The sequence below is a fragment of the Hippocampus comes genome, unplaced genomic scaffold (genome assembly GCF_001891065.2).
Source record: "Hippocampus comes isolate QL1 unplaced genomic scaffold, H_comes_QL1_v1.1 scaffold185, whole genome shotgun sequence".
NCBI classification, from domain to species: Eukaryota; Metazoa; Chordata; class Actinopteri; order Syngnathiformes; family Syngnathidae; genus Hippocampus; species Hippocampus comes.
This window is the reverse complement of record NW_017805931.1, coordinates 499849-522218: the sequence shown is the minus strand read 5'-3', so window position 1 is coordinate 522218 and position 22370 is coordinate 499849. Positions and strand designations below refer to the sequence as shown.

Sequence of the window (22370 nt, the reverse complement as noted above, 5' to 3'; positions counted from 1 at the left end):
GTGTGTGTGTGTGTGTGTGTGTGTGTGTGGTGATCTTCATCACAGCGTGTTAGTTGTCATGAGACAGCATCCACTTCACAATTCAACTTATTCGTACTTTAAATCATATGTCCCGTGTGTGTATAATTATGTGTGGTGTGAGCATTTAGTGTTTTTTGTGTATGTATGTGTTTTTTTTCCTTGCTTGATGTGTTTTGCATGCATATTTTGTTGTTTTGTCATGTGACACTTTTTTTTTTTTTTTTTTTGCAGGCTCCCGGTGATCCGCAATCATGAACAAGGTAAGTAGCCACGCCCACATTAACCAATTAGCATTGTTAGCTCGCACCGACTGTATGTGTTTCCTGGTCATGTGACTTCCTGTCAGGTGGAGGGCTACGTCGTCGCTCCTGTGAACTCGTCGTCCTCGCAAGGGCCCAGTGCCCCGTCGTCTCCCGCCACTGCCGTCATCATGGTAAACGGCTACATGCTAACCTAACTGATGCTGAGCTAACTGATCCTAAATGTGAAGCTAAACTTCGCTATTGTAGTTGAGGCTGTGGTGGTGCGTGCGTGACATATGCACGTGTTTGTATTGTGTGTCTTTCTATGTGCATGCTTGTGGCGCAGGCACGCGTGGACGAACAGGTGGTGGCATACCGCGATCTGGCGGCTATACCCCGCGATAAAGCCATCCTACAGGTGGAGCGACCTGACCTCATGACCTACCAGCCTCACCTCAGCTTCTCGCCGCTGGACCCTCCGCGCAGACAGGTGACACGCCATCGTCACGTCACTGGCGTCACGCGATCATCATAGCCGCATGTTGAGTTGCACCCGCATGTATGACGTGTTTGTGTCCCTCAGCGCTCTCTTTCTCCGCCCGCCACCTCGCCCACCATGTCTCCTGAGGTAAGAGTCCCGCCCACGCAATGCCACTATGCCACCACTCAGGGCTACGACTCCCTGTTTCAGGTCAAAGGGCGGCGAGCAGAAAGCGACAGCGGCTCCCCTGGAGGCTCCATGTTGCAACTGCACGCCGGACGCAAAATCAGCGCCAGTCTCCAACACTTCCACCGGCCAGGTACACACGCCCATTCTTGCACAAAGAAACACACACACACACACACACACAAACGCATACACTTGAGAAAGTTCACATCTGCACCTATTGTATTGCAGATAATGGGACAAACATCTACAGAAAGCCTCCCATCTATAAACAAGGTGAGTACCACTTGACACATTGTGGTCACGTTTCCACCTTCCCTCACTGTGGCCCCCCTCCTCGCAACCTTGAACCAGAAGGTTCCAAGTCCACCAGCGGGAGCGTCGGCGGCGTCATCCAGGCGGCCAAGTTCCCGGCCGCTCAGCCTCCCGATCCCAAGCTGCCGTCCAAGATCGAGACCGAGTTCTGGCCTTGCCCCCCGTCGCTGGCTGCCATGGGTGAGTGTCACCCGCTCACTTCTACAACAGTCCTAGAAAATCGCAATGTCCAATCACTGGTGAGCTATTTTTGGAACAGGCCTGCAGGCTCCTCATGTGGTCTTGGGGGCCATCTCGGTGACCCCTGCTTTCGAGTTACTTTTCGCCATTTCCTACTTCCTCCTTGTTACGGGCACTTCCTGTTTATCGCTCCTCACATTCTGTTAGCCACAGCAATACACACACACACACACACACACACACACAGACACACACACAGACACACACACACACACACGGACTCTCACACCAAGGACGGAGGAAGAGCCCGACAGGAAGTTGGCTACAATGACTTCCTGTTGCGGTCTGGCAGAAATCGAGTGGCAGAAGAAGAAAATGGAGGAAGAGGATGACGACTTTGAGGATCTGACTGACGAGGCCAAGGTGTTGCAGGAGCAGGAGCTGGAAAAGGTTGGCGCATGATGACATCACAAATAGGGCCAGTGACATCATCACTGAGCTGAGCGTGCATGACCAACGCTGTGTCTAGATCAAGTCCAACCTGGGCCGTCTGATCCTACGCGAGGAGAAGGAGAAAGGTGGCGACTTCCGGCGGAAGACGCGCTCACTGCCCGACAGAACGCACGCACACGGCAGTGAGATGACGCTGGCGAGCTAGCACCCTTCTCCATGGCGCCGCCTGTCCCGACTCACGGCCTCTTTCCTGTTTCCTGTCCGCAGGCCTGTCAGCCAACGCGTCGAAGTCGCCGTCGCGTTCCAGCTCCGGTCTGAGCAGAGTGAGTCCTTCCCCTTTGTGATTGCCACTTCCTGTTTGTCATTGCCACTTCCTGTTTGTCATCGCCACTTGCGTGTTTTCGCCACTTCCTGGTTGTCACCATTTTCTGCCCCTTGGCGCCACTTCCTGTTTGTTGTGGTCACTTCCTGCTTGGTTTTACCACTTGCTCTTGTCACTATTTCCTGTTTCGATGTTCCTCAATGTACATTAATGAGAATTGAGCTGGCCCTTCACTATGTTGTGGATGATTGACAAGCGTATGATGTCATGTGACATGATGTCGATTTGGTGACGCTTTCAGAGGCAGTCGGCCGAGTTTTCCCATGACGGCCACAATGCAGGTGGGTGGACTGAGCGCAACTTACTGTCTCATGTAATCTGTTAAGCGCTCTCGAGTGATTGATTTATTGATTGATGTGCGTGTTTTTGTGTCTCCACAGTGGCTCAGGTAAGTGTGTATGTATATCTGATTATCTGATGTCAGCTCAATGTGCCTGTGTGGGAGTGCTTTGTGTGTGTGTGCGTGTGTGTGCGTGTGTGTGCGTGTGTGTGCGTGTGTGTGCGTGTGTGTGTGTGTGTGTGTGTGTGTGTGGACAGAACGGCGGCCCACAGCGTGGTCCTCTGGACCGCGGGACATCGCTGCCAAGCATCTTGGAGCAGAAGGTGAGATACCATCTTGATTTGGTGGGCTCCTTCTCCTCACACGTAGACACACCCAGAACACTTATGGTAACTTTGAGATACACGCACGAAAAAAAAACATGTGACGCCGTTGTTTCCCCGCCAGCAGGTTTATCCCTACGAAGCGCTAGTGGTGACCCACAGAGGGCGCTGCAAGCTCCCACCCGGAGTGGACCGAACCAGACTGGAGGTGAGGGGCAAAGCTTGAGGGGCCGCCAGCAGGGAATGAGCTGGCACCCACGAACAGTGCAAGTGTGTGCGTGTGTGCGTGTGTGTGTGTGTGTGTGTGTGTGTGTGTTTTTTTTTTGTGTGTGTGTGTGTGTGTGCGTGTGTGCGTGTGTGCGTGTGTGCGTGTGTGTGCGTGCGTGCGTGTCACAGCGACATCTGGACCCTCAGCAGTTCCAACAAGTTTTCGGGATGAGCGCCTCGGAGTTCGAGCGCCTGTCACTATGGAGACGGAACGAACTGAAGAAGAAGGCCTCGCTTTTCTGAGAGGAAGTGACCATACCAGAAGAATATAATTTCCTCATTGTTGCTCTCTCACACAAACACACGTACGCACACACACACACACACACACACACACTGCTTACTTCGTGGTGACCTGCTTCCATCAAAATAGTTGAGGAACCCGACAAGTGCTTACGATTTACACACATCCACATGCACAGCAGTACACAAACATCCACACACACACGCATTCACAAAGACGCCTAACCATACGTGCACAGACATGTGTGATGCGTTCCCGTGGTTACTAGTGCATGTGACGTCACGTATCCCGCGGTGGCGTCAAAGAAGAATGAGGGACGAGGCAGCCCGAAGAAGCCGACGTGTCGCTGCTCTTACTTTGAAGGGCCGAGGTTTTGTTTGTGGTTTTTCTTTGCTCACGTTTCCTGGCGTCTGTCTGCTCATCGATGTCAACCGTGTATGCACGCGCCACAAATAAACTCCCATAAACACAACAAATGCACGAAAAGCGCTTGCTGGTCATTTCAAAGTCACAAAGCGTTTCATGGGTTCCGTTCGGGTGCGTCTTGGGGGATACACAAAAGTTGAATTTTCAGGTCGCTGTACATGCTCGAGCAGATTGGTACCATGGACAGCTCCAATGATTTTTCTTTTTATTTGTTACTTACTGGGGACGAAAGGGGGCTGAGAAAATAATGTATAAATATATTTGAGAAAATCAAATAAAATGCTGTCTTGAATTCATTGAGGCTCCGCAGATTCCTGACGGTGCTTCGGTCCCCACTAGCCATCCCTGAGCGAACTGCTCCGGTAACTGCAACCGTGACGTCACCGAATGCGACAGAGGAACGTCACTGCTCACGAAACACTCAGTGCTTGTGGTCAGCATTTCCTGCTTGCTGTTACCGCCTTGTCCCCAGCAACTGTACTTTTCATTTTATTTTAACTTTTACTTAAGTACAAGAGTTAAAGCAGTTTGCATTTACTACTGTATGTAGTAAAGTTCACATTCTGTAGAAAAATATAGAGAGTTTGAGTGTGCAGTACATTGGCGACGTGCGTCCCGACGCAGCCACGGCGTCGCTAATTACTCGCAGGTCACACCTGGATCCGGTTTCCGGTTCCGTGTGAGAGTGCTTTGAAGGTTTGCGGGGCAGCCTTTTTGAACGTATTCAAACATCTTTAAAGGTTGAAAAAAAAAACAGAATATCATGAAATGGACCATTTTTGATGATATTATTCATGTTCAATATACAAATCACAACATTAAAATTGAACGCCCTGCAAAAATCGTGTGAGAGGACCTAAGGCTAATTGACCCAGCCCACTTCCGGTTGCAATGATCCAATCGGCACAGTCGTGATTTGTTTCAAAAGTCACAGGTGCGGGTTGCCTTTTTTTTTTTTCGTTATCTTCTTCGGAGAGCCAAGCAGAACCGGGCAGCACCGCTCACGACGAACCACCGAACAGAACACAAGAAACCGGTCCTCAGCCGACCCAGTCCAACCCGACCGGACCATGTCGGGACCTTCTGGGCGGATTGAGGCCTGGCTTTTGGTCACCCTGGTGACTCTAGTCCACCTCGACATAGCGGAGGGGACCGGCGGGGACGCGCGTCCCAGTCGACGCAACCCGGCGCGGTTCTTCCCGGTCCCCGTGTGGAAATTTATGGCAGGTAAGAAAGCGCATAACAAACACAGCCGAAAAATCTGCTGTGAGTGTTGTTGCTGTGTGCGCGTCATGCAGTGTCAGGACGTGAAGGTTCTTTCGACCTGACCCGGCCGCAGTTCCGTTGCAGCGACGACAGGCTTTGGGTCCGTTTGTCCCTCGTCAGACATTCCAAAGCGCGGCTGGCAAGTGAGTGGCTTTCGTGTGTGCGCGTGTGCGTGTGCGCGTTTCATCTTGTGAACGCTTACGTGCGTGCAGACGGAATTCGGCTGCTGGCGCTGCCCGACAGTTCTGCTGATTCCGTTCGGAGGTTCGGTCCGGTGCTGCTGCTCAAGCTGCCGTACGGTAGCGCGCACCTGCAGCTGGCGGTACGTGGACGCCCGCACTCGTGTTCGGCACTTTTTGATGCGTCAAATGCTGCTCGCTCGATGCGCTTTTGGAGCCAGGACCTCCGCCAGGGAGGCGACTCTTTTGTAGAAAATGCACAAGAATGTCCCAAGTTTGAGTTGGTTCAACGCATTGTCTCAATGTTTTTTTTTTTTTCGATTCAGGAACGTTACAGAGACCTTCCCCAAGTTCCCTTTGCATGATGGAAAAAGTGTCCAATCTCCTGCACGCCTTTCCCGTCATCAATTGAAAAAAAAAAATCGTTTCCCTCAAAGTGTTTTGCTATCTGAAGGGCGTTTATTGTGCCCATCGCATATGCTGACCTTCTCCTGTTTCGTTGCTGATTTTATTATTGGCTCATGTTTAACTACGTTCTCATTTTGCACATTTGATAAAAGAAAAGACGTTGGCCTGCCGACTGCAAAAAAAAAAATGAAGCTTTCATAATTTAATAATGGCAATGCCATCCACAAAGTATTGCTTTGTCAAATATTTCTTGCCATCTGGTGGACCCTCTTTCATACAAAAAAAAAAAAATCGGGTAGGACTGTTGCATTGTCCATTAGTCAGGGTGCTTATTTGATTGGCTAAATTTAGCTTCCATCACACTCCACAGAGTCAAATGACAGTCATTGGCTTTCCCTGTGTCATGCTTTTTGGTCATATATTCATGTTGAGTAATTTCTTTAATACTTACACGTCGCGATTATCATGAAAAATCCACTCTTAGCACAAGATTGGATCATTTTATTTTAAGAGACATCAGTCAGGACAGCATCCAGACTGTCTCTGTGTGCCCAGCCTGATTCTGTTCCAACGATGTCTTCAAAAAAAAATCTGATCTCATTTCTAATCTGATGCTAGCTGCTTATTCCAAAAGAAAACGGAATCATTTCTCCCTACACTAACCTGTTGTCGCTTCTCGTGAAAGTTAAGCCCTTGTCATGGGACTAATTTTCTCTCGACTTCTCTCCAGGTGGCAAATGGAAGACGCTTCCACCAGCTGCAGATCTTTTATTTTGACAGTCTGCTACAGACCAATATGGTGGCACTTGCTTCCTGCGAGGATTTGGCCAATGACCTTCATCTGCCGCCCCCCTTGATGCTCTGCAAACCCTCGCAAATCCTGGTCCAGCTGCCTTTAGGCTCCAAGGTTCTGAAGATCAAAAATATCGGTGATGGAGCTCCAATCCGTCCTGCAGTCAGCATGGTGGAAGCTGGTTCTGTATTTGTGCTCAACTCCACTGCGGCCCACACGGTAAAGGAACCTAACAAAAAATCCAACCCTAGTTCGGGCTTCATAATATTTGTTTTATTCTTTGCAGTATTCAATGGTGGTTTATTTGGACTCTCTGGGGGAAATGTCCACCATGCTGGCAGCTTGCGACAACGCGGACACTCAAAGGCCACACAAAGTTCAGCCAAGATCTTTGCGGGATGAAGTGGACTCTGACTCTCAAGCTGCTACAGAGGAACTAGAGTGTACCACCACCACCACCGCTGCTCCAATATCAGTGTTTTATCGGGACTCCCCCATATTTGAATTGTGGGGTTATGATGAAATTCCTTCAGGTGAATATAATGAAGATGACACGGCGGACACTACCGGTGATCTTGCACCAACTCGATCAAGTACGATGAGTGCCACCACTTTAAGACCCTGCGACACAACAACTTCACCTTCTCCAGCTCCTGCTTGTGCGAGTCTCACTGACGCCACAACTCCAAAACCACGTCCAGACGCAATACCACAAAGTCGCCGTGGAACTACTCCAGCATTGCCCGCGATTTCTGTGACAACTGCTGCAGCGCCAACATCCAGTGTCTCTCCAACCGCAAAAAAGATCTCTGCTCTAACTCCCTCGACTCCTGGAAGTAGAACCTCTGCAGCCGCCCCGCTATGTGCAACCATGACCCCTCCCGCGATGCCTCGAGCTACAACCAGCTCTGCTCCAACCACAACTTCTGCCGTACCCAGCGGGGTGTTTAGATTTGACGCACCTTGGAGCATGTCTGCTGCGATGTTGACGACCAGCTCATCTCCTACCACAACCACCCCTACGGCACCTGTCACAACGCCGTCATCCGCAAGCAGCTCTACTTTTGTGTCAATCACGACTGAACCCGCAACTGCGGGAGCCTCAACTGAACTTTATACAAGTGAGATGCCCACAATGACCAGTTCTGCTCCTACAAGTGGCGTGCCTGCAACCCCCTCCACAAGTGTTGTGGTCACTGCGGTTGAATCTCGAAGGACAACGGCACTACTTGCGCCAACCACAACTACGCGGCCCACACTCGTGTGTCCAATTTTACCCATAACTCCACCTACCTCTCCATCCACAAGTTCTGCACCTACATCCAACTCTTCTCTTACCCCAACATCTACTGGAACCACTACTGCTGCGGCCTCAAGTGAACTATCAGACTCCATGATGCCCACAATCACCTCACCTGCTACCACCATGACCCCATCGGGTTCAAGAAGTACAATCCTGAAAGTCAGCCGAACTCTTTCAATATCAAAATCTCCTGAATTGGGCACAACAACCTTTACGATGGCCACCACAAGTGGAGTACCAACTACCACTCCTGCTTCAAGCACAGCTACAAGACCCACAACCACAAGTTCTGTACCCACAACCAGCTCAGCCTCTTTAATGACATATTGGACCATGACTGCAGTGCCAACAACCACCTCATCTCTTCCCTCGATGACCACTCTTGTTCCAACCACAAATATGTTCCCACTGACCTCAGCTAAGACATCTATTGTTGTACCTGCGACCACACAGGCCAACGTTTCAGTCTCCTCAACCACAAGTCTTAAACGAGTAGCAAGCCAAAGTCTTCCACAAACCATACCAATGTCGGCTCCAACCATACGAGATCCTCTGTTTACAACGACCGATCCTTTGACCACATCTACTGCGGTGCTTCCAGGCTCTGGTGCACCTGTCAGAAATATTACTCTCGCTCTAGCCACAATACCCACACCTCCCTCCTCTCTTATGATGGCGACCGCTTCTGCTCCAACCACAAGTCCTGGTAGCCACAATACCCACACCTCCCTCCTCTCTTATGACGACCGCTTCTGCTCCAACCACAAGTCCTGAACCAAAAACAATCGCAGGTCATTCCATGACCACGTCAACGTCTCCTGAATTGGTCACAACCTTTGATTTGACCACGAGTACCGCGGTACCGAACAGAACCTCATCTGCCGCGATAAACGCGCCTGCTCCAACCTCGAGCCATGAACCCACAACCACTTTAGGCCCCTCACACACCACATCGGTCTCTACTGTACGTTCCAGAATCATAAATGCGACAATGCACACCACCACCTTTGCTACTGCGCCTCTAACCACACTATCCGAAACCACAATATCTCCAATCACAAATCCCGTACACACAGTCGTCCCTATGACCCGAATCACGAGTACTACGGCAACAAGAACAAATCCCGCTCAAACAAGTCCTTTAGGCAAAACGACTTCTACTTTGACTTCAACTATCATTGAAACCAACACGGCTCCAGCTTCGACGACACAGGACACAATTTCAGCCTCACAAACCACAAGTTCTGGACCAACAACCTCTGCTTTGAGCGCAACTGCTAAAATGCCCCCAACCACTATTGCGCTTTCCTTATCCACAATGCCATCCACCACCTCTGCTCCACATTCTCATGCTGTACACACAACTCCACTGGCCTCAACTACAACACTTGGAATCCCATCTGTACTTGATACCGTCTCTGCCTCGACTGCGACTTCTGCTGCACCCATGACTCCCGCCCTTGTCACTACTAAATCTTTGACCATGACTAACGGAGTACCAAAAAACCCGCCAACCCCGACTACAAAGACTTCTCTTGCTCAAACCACAACTATGCCAACCACTAGATTTCCGACAACGGTGAAGACTTTTGCTCAGACTCCAGTACCCAAAACCACCTACGACACAACTGCTACAGCCACTGAGAGACTCTCGACAAATCTTCCTCCAACTATAATTAGCGCAGTCACCTACGACACAACTGCTACAGCCACTGAGAGACTCTTGACAACTCTTCCAACTACAATTAGCACAGTCGGCCCATCTTCTACCATGATGCCCAATTTTGCTCCAAGTAAAAGTCCTTTACCCACAACCACCTCAGTACCTTCACAAACGAAAACGTCGACCGCAGTTCCAACTCCTCCCACAGCTAAAATACCCACGACCACCTCCACTTCATCTTTTGCTGTACCCACAACTCCACCTGCACGTACAACTCTCTCTCCAAACACAAGTTCTGTACCCACGGCAACCTCTGCTCTGACCTCAACTATTCCTGAAACCGCAACTACTGCAACCCCAACGACACTTTCTACAGCTGCTGCGACCACTCCGGGTCCTGAGCCTAAAACCACCGTTGCGCTGACTTCGAGTGGAATCACAACTACTGCGGCTTCAACGACATTTTCTACAAATACGATCCCCACGACAGCCACTTCTGATCCAGTCACAATTCCTGTACCCAAAACCTCTCAGACCACCACATCAACCGTTCCTGGTCCAATTGATGTAACCTTGACGACACTTTCTACAATCAAGCTGACAACATCCCCTTCAGGAAGCACCATTCCCCTTCAAGCTCGGACGGCTACTTCTCCCGTGTCAGAAACATTTGGAACAACTTCTATAGCAGGAACAATTGGTCTGAGTCAAACCATCACAGTTGGGCGTGGAACATCCCCTTTAGGAAGCGCAGCTCCCTTCCAAGCTACATTTATTTCTCTCATGTCAGCAACATCTAGAACCAACTCTGCATTCACAGCAACAGTTGGGTCAACCAGTAGTCCATCTGAAACCACTGCAATTCTGTCCACGGGGTCCAATTCTGCAATGAAAACTCCCTCCTTAGCTCTGACTACTTCTCCGGTGTCATCAGGACCAACCAGTAGACTGACTGCTTCCGCAATTCCCTCCCCTTCTCAGACAATTTCGGCGGCGTCAACGCTTAAAACAACCGGTGATCTGGCGCCAACAACCGCAATCCTATCAACACCATCTCCTTCAGAAACAACAATCACTTTTCCAGTGTCACCGACAAGTAGAGCCTCAAGTAGTCTGTCTCCAACAACTGCAGTCCTGTCTACAACAGCCGCTTTAGCAACATCTCTCCCCCAAGTTTCCACAACAGCTGCTCCAGGGACCGTGACAGCTGTGACAACTTCTCCAGGGGTTGAAACACTTGGAACAAGTATTGGTATTTATCCGTACCGTGCACGTATGGCCCTTCAGGGAACAAAACCTCCCCGCGGACCTCAGACGCCTACTTCTGCAATCATAGCTGAACTTGGAACAAGTAGTCCGGCTCAAACCACCGCAATCCTTTCTACTCTATCCGCCTCAGCCCCAAGAGCTCCCTCCCAAGCAGGAATCACAACTTCTCTGGGGAGTGCAGCTCAAACCACTCCAATCCAAGCAATAATGTCCACTTTTCTAATGACAACTTCTCCAGTGACAAAAACACCTAGGAAAATTTCTCGAGTAACACAAATGGTTGGAACACCTAGAAGGGTGGCTCTCTGCTTTAAGCAACATTCTCTTCAGATAAAACATCTTTTTCAGCTCCTGGGGCCCAGGAACATTGCTGGGGTCACAGGGCCCGCCGTTCAAAAACTCCCTCCCAATTGCTGACTGAATCTCCGGTCTCATCATCTAGAAAAAGCAACTAACCATGTCTAAAGCTCGTTACATCGTGTCTACAACATCCCTTATCAAAACATTTCCTGCCCCATCTCTGACTACTACTACTTTGGTCATACTTGTGGGCAGCGTAGTAGTCACAAGGGCGACGGGCACCGCTGGGGGCCGCTGGTTTCTTAAAATAAATAAATTTACTCAAAACCATTTCATGTGTTCTGTTTTCGTGCATCTCACATTTCCGTTCCTTCGCAAGCAACTAAAAGAAAGTGTAGAAACGAGTATATTGAGTTTATCAATACATCAAATACTATATTTTACGGTGTGATGAACAGTGCTACCTTAACTACAGGTACCCCAAATGTTCGTTTTCTGTTGACTATTCTTTTTTCACCCCCCTCTTCTCTTCATCAGAAAGTGACTGTTGCATATTTGGTTAATATACACTTTTGGGCATGTTTAAAGATGTCAACACTGAAAAAAGTTGTTTACAAATTTTATTTCGTCGTGTTTTTTTTCAGTAGACTATACTGCTCTTATTTTCTTTAATTCTCTGCTTTTTTTCCCCTTTGATCTCAGCGTCCTGCTTTTGTCCTTTCTTTCCTCTTAATTTGAATTTAATCTTTTTTTTTTGTCCTTTGTCTATTTCATCTGATTTTTTTCTATTTTGAGTTTGCGTTTTCTTTATTTATTGCGATTTAGTCCAGGTGCTCTGTTTTCTGCGTTAGCTGGTAAGTGCAAAACACTAACAAACTGAAACACCTAAATGACTTAGACAAATTAACAGCTAAAACAAATTTGCATGTTAAAAAAAAAAAAAAATCCGTGCGCCGAGCTGGAGCTCCGGCACTCTCGTCACGTGATCTTGACGCGACGCTCACGAGTGTCTTTTGGGCTCACAGTGACGTCACAGCCCTGTTTGCTCGTCACCTCGGCGACGCGGCCGCGGCGGAGCAGAAAGTCGCCAAAACCTTTCCGTTTTAGTCAGCCAATCAAAAATTAAACAAGTTAGCTCGTAGCCAGTGTGAAAATGAAAAAAAATATGTATTTTGAGAGACTAAAAAGACAAGAACGTCGAACTTAAAAAGTGTCGACGTATGACGCGACACGAAAGAAAGAAGGCCGCTAGCTTGTCAATCATGAACTGAATGCATTGAAAAGTCAGTCAAAAATAGTCGAAGCACTTTTTAATGCTTGTTGGAGGGAACATCACACTCGACGACTACGCGTTTGGAGAACTGCTCGCAGGTGTTCTTTTTATCCGAAAGTACTGGAACGCCAGGTGAGTTTCTTTGGTTTTTGATGGTGTACAAGACATTTGGGTTTCAGATCAAAAGGTGAATATAAGACAAACGTTAAGAGTTCCAGCTAGTATTTAATTCTATTTAGTATTTACATCTCATCTCTTTTACATGTGTTTGACAACTCAGGACAGAGCACCTTTTCTTTAAAGCTACCCAGTTTTCAAGTGAACAAGAGTATGGACCGGACATGAGCTTGAATAATATGGAATACTGTATTGGGTGTCATAAGCCTTACTTGCACAAAGTGCATCAAGCCCGTGAGCCAATTAATGACTGTGGCATTTTTCATTTCAAATGCTTTTTCAGGTCGGTTCTTGTTTGTTTATGGGGGTTTCTCCCTTCAGTCTCCTGTACATAACTTGAAAAGTTTGTAAAAAGGGTCGTTTGTAAATCAAGGTTTCAGATTGTGTGTGTGTGTGTGTGTGTGTGTGTGTGTGTGTGTGTGTGTGTGTGTGTATCAGTGCCACGTTGAGACAAATAGGGGCACTTAATGCTATTTAGAACATTTCTGAATTGACTTCCCTTGAAATACAATTCAACACGACATGGGCAGTAATTCTGTTGTCTACCACTAGAGGGAGATGATGTGGCCGATTTTGAGAATGCCTGAGTGAAGCCTTACAAATCGCAAACCTTCAGGACCAAATTCGTAATTCCCCTCACCTCTCTCCAAAAACTGTTTTTTTTTTTTTTTTTAATAGTAGCCACACCATCGGCGTACGACCAAGAAGAATTCACAAGAATCCGAAGCGTGAGCAAGCATGCTTCCCGCACGCCGTGCCATGCTGCTTCGGCAGAAGCAGGACCAGCTGCGTGAGCGTGCGACTGAGGGCGCGCGTGAGAACGAGGCCTGTCGCGTCAACAATTGCTGGCTACTGTCCAGCGATGCTCGCTATGTGGGCCACACCGTCCGGAGGGACGTGGATGATGTCATGATGCAGCACCGCTTCTCCGTCCACCAACGCCAACAAAGGTGATGATGCCCACAATGGTGGAGACATTTCGGCCTCTGACCTCAACTCGGTCCACATCAAGTACAGATAAGGATTGGATGGTCGCCAGTCAATGGACTGGTCTCACTCAGACAAACACGCATTGCAGCTCATATTCCCACCTGGGACCAATCATTGATGTCTTTAGTGTGTCCGAGATTCAAATTCAGAACCTTGGCATTGCGAAGACCACAGGTGCACCGAATGAAAATCTGTTTGCTAAAACAGATGGGTCTCTGGGGTCCACAGGCTACGAGAGCTTCTGGACGAGGAGGAGCGGCAGCTTGTGCTGGCGGCTCGCCTGGACCGGGTGACCCCGCTGGAGAGGCAAACGCAGATGCGCGAGCGAGCTAAAAGTCTGCTCGACGCCAGGGAGGCACAGCGGAGACAGGTGGTTGCACAAAAGTTGGACCAGCAGTTCAGGTGGGCTACACTGAAATCCACAGCCGTTCCTCGGGGGTCGACCACTCGTGGTTTTATATGATCTGGCATTGAGCGGCGACCGATTCAAAATAACGCGTCTCATCGATTCATATTGTAGACTTAGCAAACACAACGAACAACCCATTGCACTTGAAATCCGACCTCCTCTTTGTTCATGCTGCTGTTTTTAGGTGTAATTCCACTGTCGACCACTGGATGGTGCCACGTAAATGGATATGAGACATTTATTAAATTTGAAAGAGTGAAAACAGAAAGTGCCTTCAGCTCAACTCATATACATGACTGCATTACCAATAGGCTCGTTGGATGCCTATCACTGCAAATGACGAGGATCCACTGTATGTGTTTCAGCTTGATTGTGACACAAACTGTTTTGCGTTCAGGGAGCAGTGCCAGGAACTCCGCGAGGCCCAGACGAAGCGGCGAGTTTTGCAGATTTCCGAGGAACGAGCGGCCCAGATCCGCAGCCAGCAGGAGTGCGCCCTTGCGCGCCAGCGCGAGGAAGACATGTTCCACCAGATGTGGCAAGCGGATGCTCATGCCAAGGAGGAGCGCGAACGGCGCGAGGCGTCCGACGCGCGGCACTGCAGCCAGATGCAGATGGACTTTCTGTGCGAGCAAATGGCCGGGGCCGAGCGCCTGCGGCAGCGCGAGCGCCTCACCCGGCAGGAGGAAGCGCGGCAGGAGGTCAGCTGTGATTTTTTTAAAAAAAATTTTTATTATGTTCTAACAATTTTGAGAGAATGTCTATTGTACATCTACGCTACCTTTTCAGAGGCCAGCTTCGGCCTAACCGCTGTCCGAGCATGCGTGCGTGTCTGTCCTGTCTTCACTTGCTGTGTGCGTGTGTGCGTGCAGGAGGAGGAAATGCAGGCTCTGCGGGAGCAAGTTCAGCGCGAGCGTCGCCTGGAACGGGACAGCCAGACGGCCCGCCGGCGGATGCTGGATGACAGTTTGCGTCTGAAGATGGAGCGCATGGCCAAGGATCAGGAGGAAGAGCTCCAGATGGGCCTCAAAATCTTGCGCCAGTCACAGAAAGACGAGACTCAGGCCCAGCAGGAGACGGCCGATAAGCGGGTACACCCCTTTCGCGCCCCCGTCCCATTGTGGAGACTAAATACTGTGTATCCATTGTTGCCACCATTTTTTATTTTTTTTTTTTTGGGGGCGGTCCATACTCATCCGGTGTCACCCCGGCAGGCGAGCATGAGAGACGAGGACCTCCGCTTCCGTCAGTATTTGGCCGAGCAGATGATCAAACGCAAGAAGGATGAGGAGCAGATGGAGCAAATGATGGCGGCTAAGATGCAAGAGACGTGGGACGAACGGGATAGACAGAATCTCCTGCAGCAGGAGGCCAGGAACCGACTGATGAACGAGGTCATGGAGTCCCGACGGCTGCAGAATGTACAGAAACGTAAGAACTGGAGACACGTCTCATCCTAACACGCTACTTCGATTAAGTCGTTGACTCTTTCAGTCATCAAGCCTTCAAATTGGATGAACATATTTCTTTATTGCTGTCATTGTACTGTTGAAGTTCATTTGTTTTGTGTTGTGTGTGTGTGCACTCGTAGAGCATCTTGACTTTCAAAGACGCGCCGACATCGCCAAGGAGCGAGTGGAGCTGGACGCCGCCTTCCGGGACATGAAGCGGGCCGACGAGGAGGTGGCAAAGAGGTGCGTGCGCCGACGGGTCTCCCGTTTGTTCTCGGTTGCTGGGCATTTTGCGCGACGTTTGCGGCACGCCCCGCAGGCAGCGTCAGGCGTACACGGCGTACCAGACGGAGCTCCGGGCGCAGATGGAGCAGCGTCAGCGTGAGAGGAAGGAAAAGGAGGAAGAGGAGCTGAGGGAGCAGCAGCGGTTGGAGCAGATGGAGCAGGAGAAGCTGGAGAAGAAAGACGAAGTTATGGCCAGGCCCAATGACGGCGTCTTGCACCCGTTTCGGAAAGCGGCCATCGATCAGAAGCAACAGTGAAAAAGCTTTTTGCGTCAAGTACTCGCCACAAACCCTCGGGGTAGGAGTGGCCAATGAAATATGCAAGAAGCCACATGAAAAACTGGAATGCTTACCGAGGTTCCGAACCAACATGCTAACCTCAAGTTTGCTTTTATCATTTTTACTGTGTAGATGTGACATGTAAGGTTAATATGAATTTGAAGCAAAGTCATTAAAATTAAATCTTTACACTTTCAAAAATTATCATGGTGAAATATTATGCAAAAAACACCAAGTATTAGCTGTTCCTAGTCAGAACCCTCAAAAACTTTCAAAATAAATTTTTGGCTTGAGCACCTGCACCCAAAAATAATGTATGCACGTGCCTGCTACGCAGCGCTCATGTCAAACCAGTTGATGGCGCTGATGTGACATTAGGATTAATCTTGCGGAAAAATCAGTGTGGCAGTTCTGGGCGGGACGCTGGAAGCTCATACCTGTAGCGCGCCCCTGCGGCAGCGCGAGCGCCTCGCCCGGCAGGAGGAAGCGCGGCAGGAGGTCAGCTGTGATTTTTTTAAAAAAAAATTTTATTATGTTCTAACAATTTTGAGAGAATGTCTATTGTACATCTACGCTACCTTTTCAGAGGCCAGCTTCGGCCTAACCGCTGTCCGAGCATGCGTGCGTGTCTGTCCTGTCTTCACTTGCTGTGTGCGTGTGTGCGTGCAGGAGGAGGAAATGCAGGCTCTGCGGGAGCAAGTTCAGCGCGAGCGTCGCCTGGAACGGGACAGCCAGACGGCCCGCCGGCGGATGCTGGATGACAGTTTGCGTCTGAAGATGGAGCGCATGGCCAAGGATCAGGAGGAAGAGCTCCAGATGGGCCTCAAAATCTTGCGCCAGTCACAGAAAGACGAGACTCAGGCCCAGCAGGAGACGGCCGATAAGCGGGGACACCCCTTTCGCGCCCCCGTCCCATTGTGGAGACTAAATACTGTGTATCCATTGTTGCCACCATTTTTTATTTTTATTTTTTGGGGGCGGTCCATACTCATCCGGTGTCACCCCGGCAGGCGAGCATGAGAGACGAGGACCTCCGCTTCCGTCAGTATTTGGCCGAGCAGATGATCAAACGCAAGAAGGATGAGGAGCAGATGGAGCAAATGATGGCGGCTAAGATGCAAGAGACGTGGGACGAACGGGATAGACAGAATCTCCTGCAGCAGGAGGCCAGGAACCGACTGATGAACGAGGTCATGGAGTCCCGACGGCTGCAGAATGTACAGAAACGTAAGAACTGGAGACACGTCTCATCCTAACACGCTACTTCGATTAAGTCGTTGACTCTTTCAGTCATCAAGCCTTCAAATTGGATGAACATATTTCTTTATTGCTGTCATTGTACTGTTGAAGTTCATTTGTTTTGTGTTGTGTGTGTGTGCACTCGTAGAGCATCTTGACTTTCAAAGACGCGCCGACATCGCCAAGGAGCGAGTGGAGCTGGACGCCGCCTTCCGGGACATGAAGCGGGCCGACGAGGAGGTGGCAAAGAGGTGCGTGCGCCGACGGGTCTCCCGTTTGTTCTCGGTTGCTGGGCATTTTGCGCGACGTTTGCGGCACGCCCCGCAGGCAGCGTCAGGCGTACACGGCGTACCAGACGGAGCTCCGGGCGCAGATGGAGCAGCGTCAGCGTGAGAGGAAGGAAAAGGAGGAAGAGGAGCTGAGGGAGCAGCAGCGGTTGGAGCAGATGGAGCAGGAGAAGCTGGAGAAGAAAGACGAAGTTATGGCCAGGCCCAATGACGGCGTCTTGCACCCGTTTCGGAAAGCGGCCATCGATCAGAAGCAACAGTGAAAAAGCTTTTTGCGTCAAGTACTCGCCACAAACCCTCGGGGTAGGAGTGGCCAATGAAATATGCAAGAAGCCACATGAAAAACTGGAATGCTTACCGAGGTTCCGAACCAACATGCTAACCTCAAGTTTGCTTTTATCATTTTTACTGTGTAGATGTGACATGTAAGGTTAATATGAATTTGAAGCAAAGTCATTAAAATTAAATCTTTACACTTTCAAAAATTATCATGGTGAAATATTATGCAAAAAACACCAAGTATTAGCTGTTCCTAGTCAGAACCCTCAAAAACTTTCAAAATAAATTTTTGGCTTGAGCACCTGCACCCAAAAATAATGTATGCACGTGCCTGCTACGCAGCGCTCATGTCAAACCAGTTGATGGCGCTGATGTGACATTAGGATTAATCTTGCGGAAAAATCAGTGTGGCAGTTCTGGGCGGGACGCTGGAAGCTCATACCTGTAGAGGGAGTGTTCAGGAAGGGAGAGTGTCGTCGGCTTCCCACTTCCCCACACGGGAGACACGTCACATCAATATCGAGACCACACATGAAGAAATATGAGCTCACATTATAACCCTTACAAAAAGGTAAGCGCTCATTTCATTTCTTATGTCAAAGTGCTTGGAAACACAAGATGGTTATTACAGCGCAGCAACATGGTTCGCAGCTCCAAAACATCTCAATCGGTTCAAAGTGAATACAAATATTTGTGTTTTGATTAAAAGTATGTCTTTAAAAAATACGTTGATAGCTGTTTAAATAAGAATATGCATTAAAAAGGCACACATTTGAAAGTTAAGATAAAAGAATAAAGTTAAGATAAAAGAATAAAATGACCAAAGGTTTGCTGAGGACAGTTCAAATAAGGCCAAAACATAAGTGATTAAATTGAGTTCGAAAGTCAACAAAAATTTCATTAGAAAATTAAAAAAGAAAATGAAAAGGTGGTTGAAGATTAATGACGAATAATTTAATTAAAAAAAGTGAAAATTGGAATTTTTAAACAAGTTAGGTAAAATGTGTCAGTAGATGGCAGTTCAACGAAAAATAGCTAATTAAAAAATAAAAGAATAAAAAGTTCAAATGCGGGTTGAGGGTAATTTATGCAAGTTTTAACAAGATCAAAAGTTATGAATGTTTTTTTCAGTCGAGGGAGGTTTAACTATTCTTTAAACAGAATTTGAAAATAATATAAAAGTAAAAGGACTGGTTGAAAAAAGTTTTTGAAAAAAAAAAGTTAAATACACAGCTAGTATTCGTCGGTTGACCGCAGTTTAAAATAAAAAGTAAACAAATGTAAACGTCAAGAATGGAAACTTGAAAGTTTAGTTGAGGATAGTCGAAAAAAAATTGATCAATCTAAAAATAGACTTAAAACTTTAAAACTTGATGGGTGACCACTTTATTAAAAGGAGAGCAAACAAAAAGTGAATTTTTGCAAAGTTTATTTTGCGTCCCATAACGTCATCGTGGTGTCTACGTCGCGCGATGACGTCACAGCACGCCTCCAATCACAACGCACGTCTATGCAGCACCTGCGTGGCGAGGGTGTACTGTCTCTTTAAGCGGTGCGCGTGCACGTCAACAGTCAACCCGGTGCCGTCCATGAAAGAAACTCGGCAACCGGATGGTCTTGCACACTCACCTCAAATCAAGTCAACTCTTCTCTTTCAAAGAAAAAAAGAATAGTTGGTAGAAGAAATCGCAACGGCCGCCTTTGCGGAAGTACCTGCCAAGATGCACCTGTCGTGAGCGGCGGCGGCGGCGGCCGTTTCCGGGTTGAACGCGCACGCGCGTGTGGACTTTGGCGGTCCTCGGGAAGTAAAAAGAAACATGTCGGTCAACGAGCTCTACACGACGGTGAGTCAGTCGAGTACTCCATTAATTAGTTATTTAGTTGGTTAGTTAGTCAGCCAGCCTGCCAGCTTGCCTGTGTGTTGGTTCGGGAAGGAAGACGTTGTCGCTCGCTTATTTAGTGACGCCTATGGGCGACTTGGTGACGCACGAGTGCGCGAGAGCACCTGTCGCTTACCTGCCGTGATCCGGGCGACGCAAATAGGGAAGAAAGATGACGCCATGCTTCCCGCTTTGGTTGGATTCGGTTCGGCTCAGTTCGGTTCGGTGTTGTGTGTACGAGCAAGTTTCTGCTTGTGTTGCCTCTATGGAAATGTCTTGAGTAGCTATAAATTATTTGGAGTTACTCAAGTAAGACCTGTCCTCCTCTAGTGTAATAGGACTCAAGTAAAAGTAAAAATTCTGCCTCGAAATAGTTATTTAAAACTAAATATTCTACAAAAAAACTGCTCCCGGACTAACTGGTGAGCAGAGGTGACTAGCGGTGACCTAAATTCAAATTGTAGTCAAGTAAGAGTACTGTACTGTTACTCTAGAACAGGGGTCAGCAACCATTGTGAAAGTGAGAGCTACTTCTTGAGTCACGGTACTGATTGACTCAAAGGTCTACCAGCTTGAAATAAGTTACTTGCACAAATGACCTTTATTAATGTTACGATTGTGGTCTTCTTAATCATTAATGTGCTTCATTAAAGTGAAGACCGATCATGTGAAGGATTTCTCACAATAATCAGGACACGGATATCTGTCAGTATCCAGGACAGAAATCTGCCAGTGTTGATATTTTCAAATGATCACTTAAACATATTCCTAGAAAATCACAGTCTCCAAAATCACTGGTGAGCCATTTTTCGAGTAGGCCCACAGTCTTCTTATGTGGTCCTTGGAGCTTGGTGAGCTCTGCTCTACAACAATATAACTCAATATGACTGATACCAGTGAAAATATGAGTTGTATGTTCCAAATATAGTTAAGCACTTAATGGACATTGTGATTTCAAATATGGAAACACTTGCAGAGATTTATGGCGATAATGTTGCATATTGATAGTCATCTATTTCCTACCTTGGCACGTCATTGTCATGAATATTGTGAGAAACGGTCAACACAGATCAGGAATGTGCAACCTGCACCATGTGTCACTCTGTGACTTTAGAAAATAATTTAGAGTCTTGAACCCTGACCTTCAATGAAGCGAGGCGAGGGAGGCCTGTAGTTGTTTCCAAATTGGACAACTTGGGTTTCTTTGTGACCTCCTTGAGGGTCCTCAAATTGATCGTCAATGTCGCAAGCAGCCGTTCGAGGGTAGCAAACATTGATCTCATCATGTATTCAGGTGTAGAAGTCGTTCTGCTAATGTGAGCATGTTTGTTGGAGTACCCCTCATCTTTTTCTGCGTATCATTATTATTATTATTGCTATTGTTATTAGTATTAAAGTGACATGCTGCTGTTTTCAAAGAGGACAACAACTGAAGCTGAGTTGAAGAGCTCCTTGAGCAAGCACCTTTTATTGTCAGTAGCAGACATTTCGGCGGTGTGGCAAACTTACCTCCTTAAGTCCTCACACACACACACACACACACAACTCCATCTGCTTCCACTGCCACCTGCAGCGCAGGATTAAAACGTCTGGGGGTCCCCACAACAGATGCTGGATAGACGCAACACAAGCACACAACACAAACGCACAACGGTACGCCACTGACTCACAACTAACGACAGTGAGTCACAAAAGTTTGACATGCTGCACGTTGGTGACCTCATCATAACCGGCACACAACATGTGCGACATTAGCTAGGCTAATTCGTGCGCTTTTGTGTGTGTGTGTGTTGGTGTTCAAGCGTGTGTATGTTTGTGTACAATTGTCTGCACGTGCGTGTTTGGCAGTTTGTGCACAAAAGTGAGTGCATGCGCACGTTTGTAAGTTTGTGTGCTAATCTGTGTGTGTTTGTGTGTGTGTGTGTGTGTGTGTGTGTGTGTGTGTGTGTGTGTGTGTGTGTGTGTGTGTGCGCCCACGCGCAGGTGTGCATCTTTATGTGCATGCCTTCTGTGCACGTGAGTGTGTGCGTGTAGTTCTTGTACGTCTTGATCCGCAGCCTCCTCTTGGTGGGTGGAGCTTCCTGCTATGAGGAAGCTTGAGGGGGCGTGGCCTCCTCAAACAGGAAGTCTTTCAAATCAGTCTTTTGTTTATTGATGATTATTAACGGTGATTATTAACGATTGATTGATTGGCTGTCTTTTCCTGTCTCAGTTGTTGCCATGCCTCCATTGTAGACTTTGTACGAGATATGAAGCCCGGTTGCTTATCAGGCCATGCCTATTTTCTTCTGTATTTTTGATATGCCAGATGCAGGTGTCTAACTCCACCCCCTCCTCCATCCCCCCCCATCGCAGGACATTTCAATCTTGTTCTCCTTCCACACAAACCTGCACAACAGCTTCTTGTTCTTGTTGTTGTTGTGAAAATCCCCCCCCCCCCCGCCGCCGTTGTTTCGCGCTTTTGTTGGGGGATTAATTGATGAGAGGCCCCCAGCTCCTCTCACTGACCCCGTGGCCGCACGTTTGGCGCAGCACTCGCATTGTATTAGTCCGCGTCTTGACTGCGCGCCCGCTGCTCTGTAAGCACCGATTACTCATGAGTCATCGCTTGTCGTGGGTGACTTGTTGCGTGCCTGTGTATGTCTGTTTACATGTGTGTGTTCTACATGTCACTATGTGTATGTGCGTGTGTTTGTAAATGTGTGTGTGTGTCTGTCTGTTTATCTGCATGTGTACATGTCTTTTTAATCTTTGTGTGTGTCTTTATCTATGTATGTGTGTCTGTATGTGCGTATATTTCAGTATACGCGGGTATGGATCCCGGACGGGGAGAACCTATGG

General features: G+C 48.2%; 4 protein-coding genes across 9 annotated transcripts in view; all 4 read left to right on the top strand.

The window, feature by feature from the left end:
- dmtn (dematin actin binding protein) overlaps positions 1 to 3851 on the top strand; it is a 5553-nt gene extending 1702 nt beyond the window's left edge. For 2 of the 6 annotated variants that reach the window (XM_019890148.1, XM_019890149.1), the window contains 14 exons: positions 253 to 281; positions 368 to 454; positions 610 to 753; positions 847 to 891; positions 955 to 1063; positions 1162 to 1425; positions 1778 to 1875; positions 1955 to 2060; positions 2146 to 2201; positions 2502 to 2541; positions 2641 to 2648; positions 2798 to 2863; positions 2988 to 3071; positions 3260 to 3851. In XM_019890148.1, coding sequence (XP_019745707.1) covers positions 273 to 281; positions 368 to 454; positions 610 to 753; positions 847 to 891; positions 955 to 1063; positions 1162 to 1425; positions 1778 to 1875; positions 1955 to 2060; positions 2146 to 2201; positions 2502 to 2541; positions 2641 to 2648; positions 2798 to 2863; positions 2988 to 3071; positions 3260 to 3373 — 1230 coding nt within the window. In that variant the 5' untranslated portion in view covers positions 253 to 272 and the 3' untranslated portion in view covers positions 3374 to 3851. Of the gene's footprint in view, positions 1 to 6; positions 282 to 367; positions 455 to 609; positions 754 to 846; positions 892 to 954; positions 1064 to 1161; positions 1426 to 1777; positions 1876 to 1954; positions 2061 to 2145; positions 2202 to 2501; positions 2542 to 2640; positions 2649 to 2797; positions 2864 to 2987; positions 3072 to 3259 lie in introns of those variants that run through there. The other 4 variants (XM_019890152.1, XM_019890151.1, XM_019890153.1 and 1 more) reach the window with 4 other exon arrangements.
- Positions 3852 to 4740: 889 nt separating this feature from the next.
- LOC109527945 (mucin-5AC-like) lies at positions 4741 to 8607 on the top strand. Its single transcript, XM_019890171.1, has 6 exons — positions 4741 to 5027; positions 5099 to 5209; positions 5279 to 5388; positions 6384 to 6665; positions 6733 to 8455; positions 8518 to 8607. Exons 1-6 carry the CDS (start codon positions 4871 to 4873, stop codon positions 8550 to 8552), a joined length of 2418 nt encoding a protein of 805 aa, XP_019745730.1. The 5' UTR covers positions 4741 to 4870; the 3' UTR covers positions 8553 to 8607.
- Positions 8608 to 9443: 836 nt separating this feature from the next.
- Positions 9444 to 11311, top strand: LOC109527946 (mucin-5AC-like). Its single transcript, XM_019890172.1, has one exon. The coding sequence runs from the start codon at positions 9521 to 9523 to the stop codon at positions 11096 to 11098; it is 1578 nt and encodes a 525-aa protein (XP_019745731.1). The 5' UTR covers positions 9444 to 9520; the 3' UTR covers positions 11099 to 11311.
- A 711-nt stretch (positions 11312 to 12022) lies between these two features.
- On the top strand, positions 12023 to 17850 carry cfap53 (cilia and flagella associated protein 53). Its single transcript, XM_019889966.1, has 13 exons — positions 12023 to 12390; positions 13113 to 13381; positions 13650 to 13823; positions 14228 to 14531; positions 14703 to 14921; positions 15045 to 15261; positions 15422 to 15524; positions 15601 to 15822; positions 16246 to 16342; positions 16514 to 16705; positions 16768 to 17071; positions 17232 to 17334; positions 17411 to 17850. The coding sequence occupies exons 2-13, from the start codon at positions 13170 to 13172 to the stop codon at positions 17631 to 17633; spliced, it is 2370 nt and encodes a 789-aa protein (XP_019745525.1). The 5' UTR covers positions 12023 to 12390; positions 13113 to 13169; the 3' UTR covers positions 17634 to 17850.
- Positions 17851 to 22370: the final 4520 nt, after the last annotated feature.

What these genes read in the sequence shown, in the direction of transcription:
- LOC109527945 (XM_019890171.1), top strand. Translation starts at nt 4,871, where the DNA reads ATGTCGGGACCTTCTGGGCGGATTGAGGCCTGGCTTTTGGTCACCCTG. An exon ending in CGTGTGGAAATTTATGGCAG is followed by an intron (nt 5,028 to 5,098) that starts GTAAGAAAGCGC and finishes CGCGTCATGCAG; the next exon opens with TGTCAGGACGTGAAGGTTCT. An exon ending in TGCTCCAACCACAAGTCCTG is followed by an intron (nt 8,456 to 8,517) that starts GTAGCCACAATA and finishes TCCAACCACAAG; the next exon opens with TCCTGAACCAAAAACAATCG.
- LOC109527946 (XM_019890172.1), top strand. Translation starts at nt 9,521, where the DNA reads ATGATGCCCAATTTTGCTCCAAGTAAAAGTCCTTTACCCACAACCACC.
- cfap53 (XM_019889966.1), top strand. Translation starts at nt 13,170, where the DNA reads ATGCTTCCCGCACGCCGTGCCATGCTGCTTCGGCAGAAGCAGGACCAG. An exon ending in GTCCACCAACGCCAACAAAG is followed by an intron (nt 13,382 to 13,649) that starts GTGATGATGCCC and finishes TGGGGTCCACAG; the next exon opens with GCTACGAGAGCTTCTGGACG. An exon ending in CACAGAAAGACGAGACTCAG is followed by an intron (nt 16,706 to 16,767) that starts GCCCAGCAGGAG and finishes CCCATTGTGGAG; the next exon opens with ACTAAATACTGTGTATCCAT.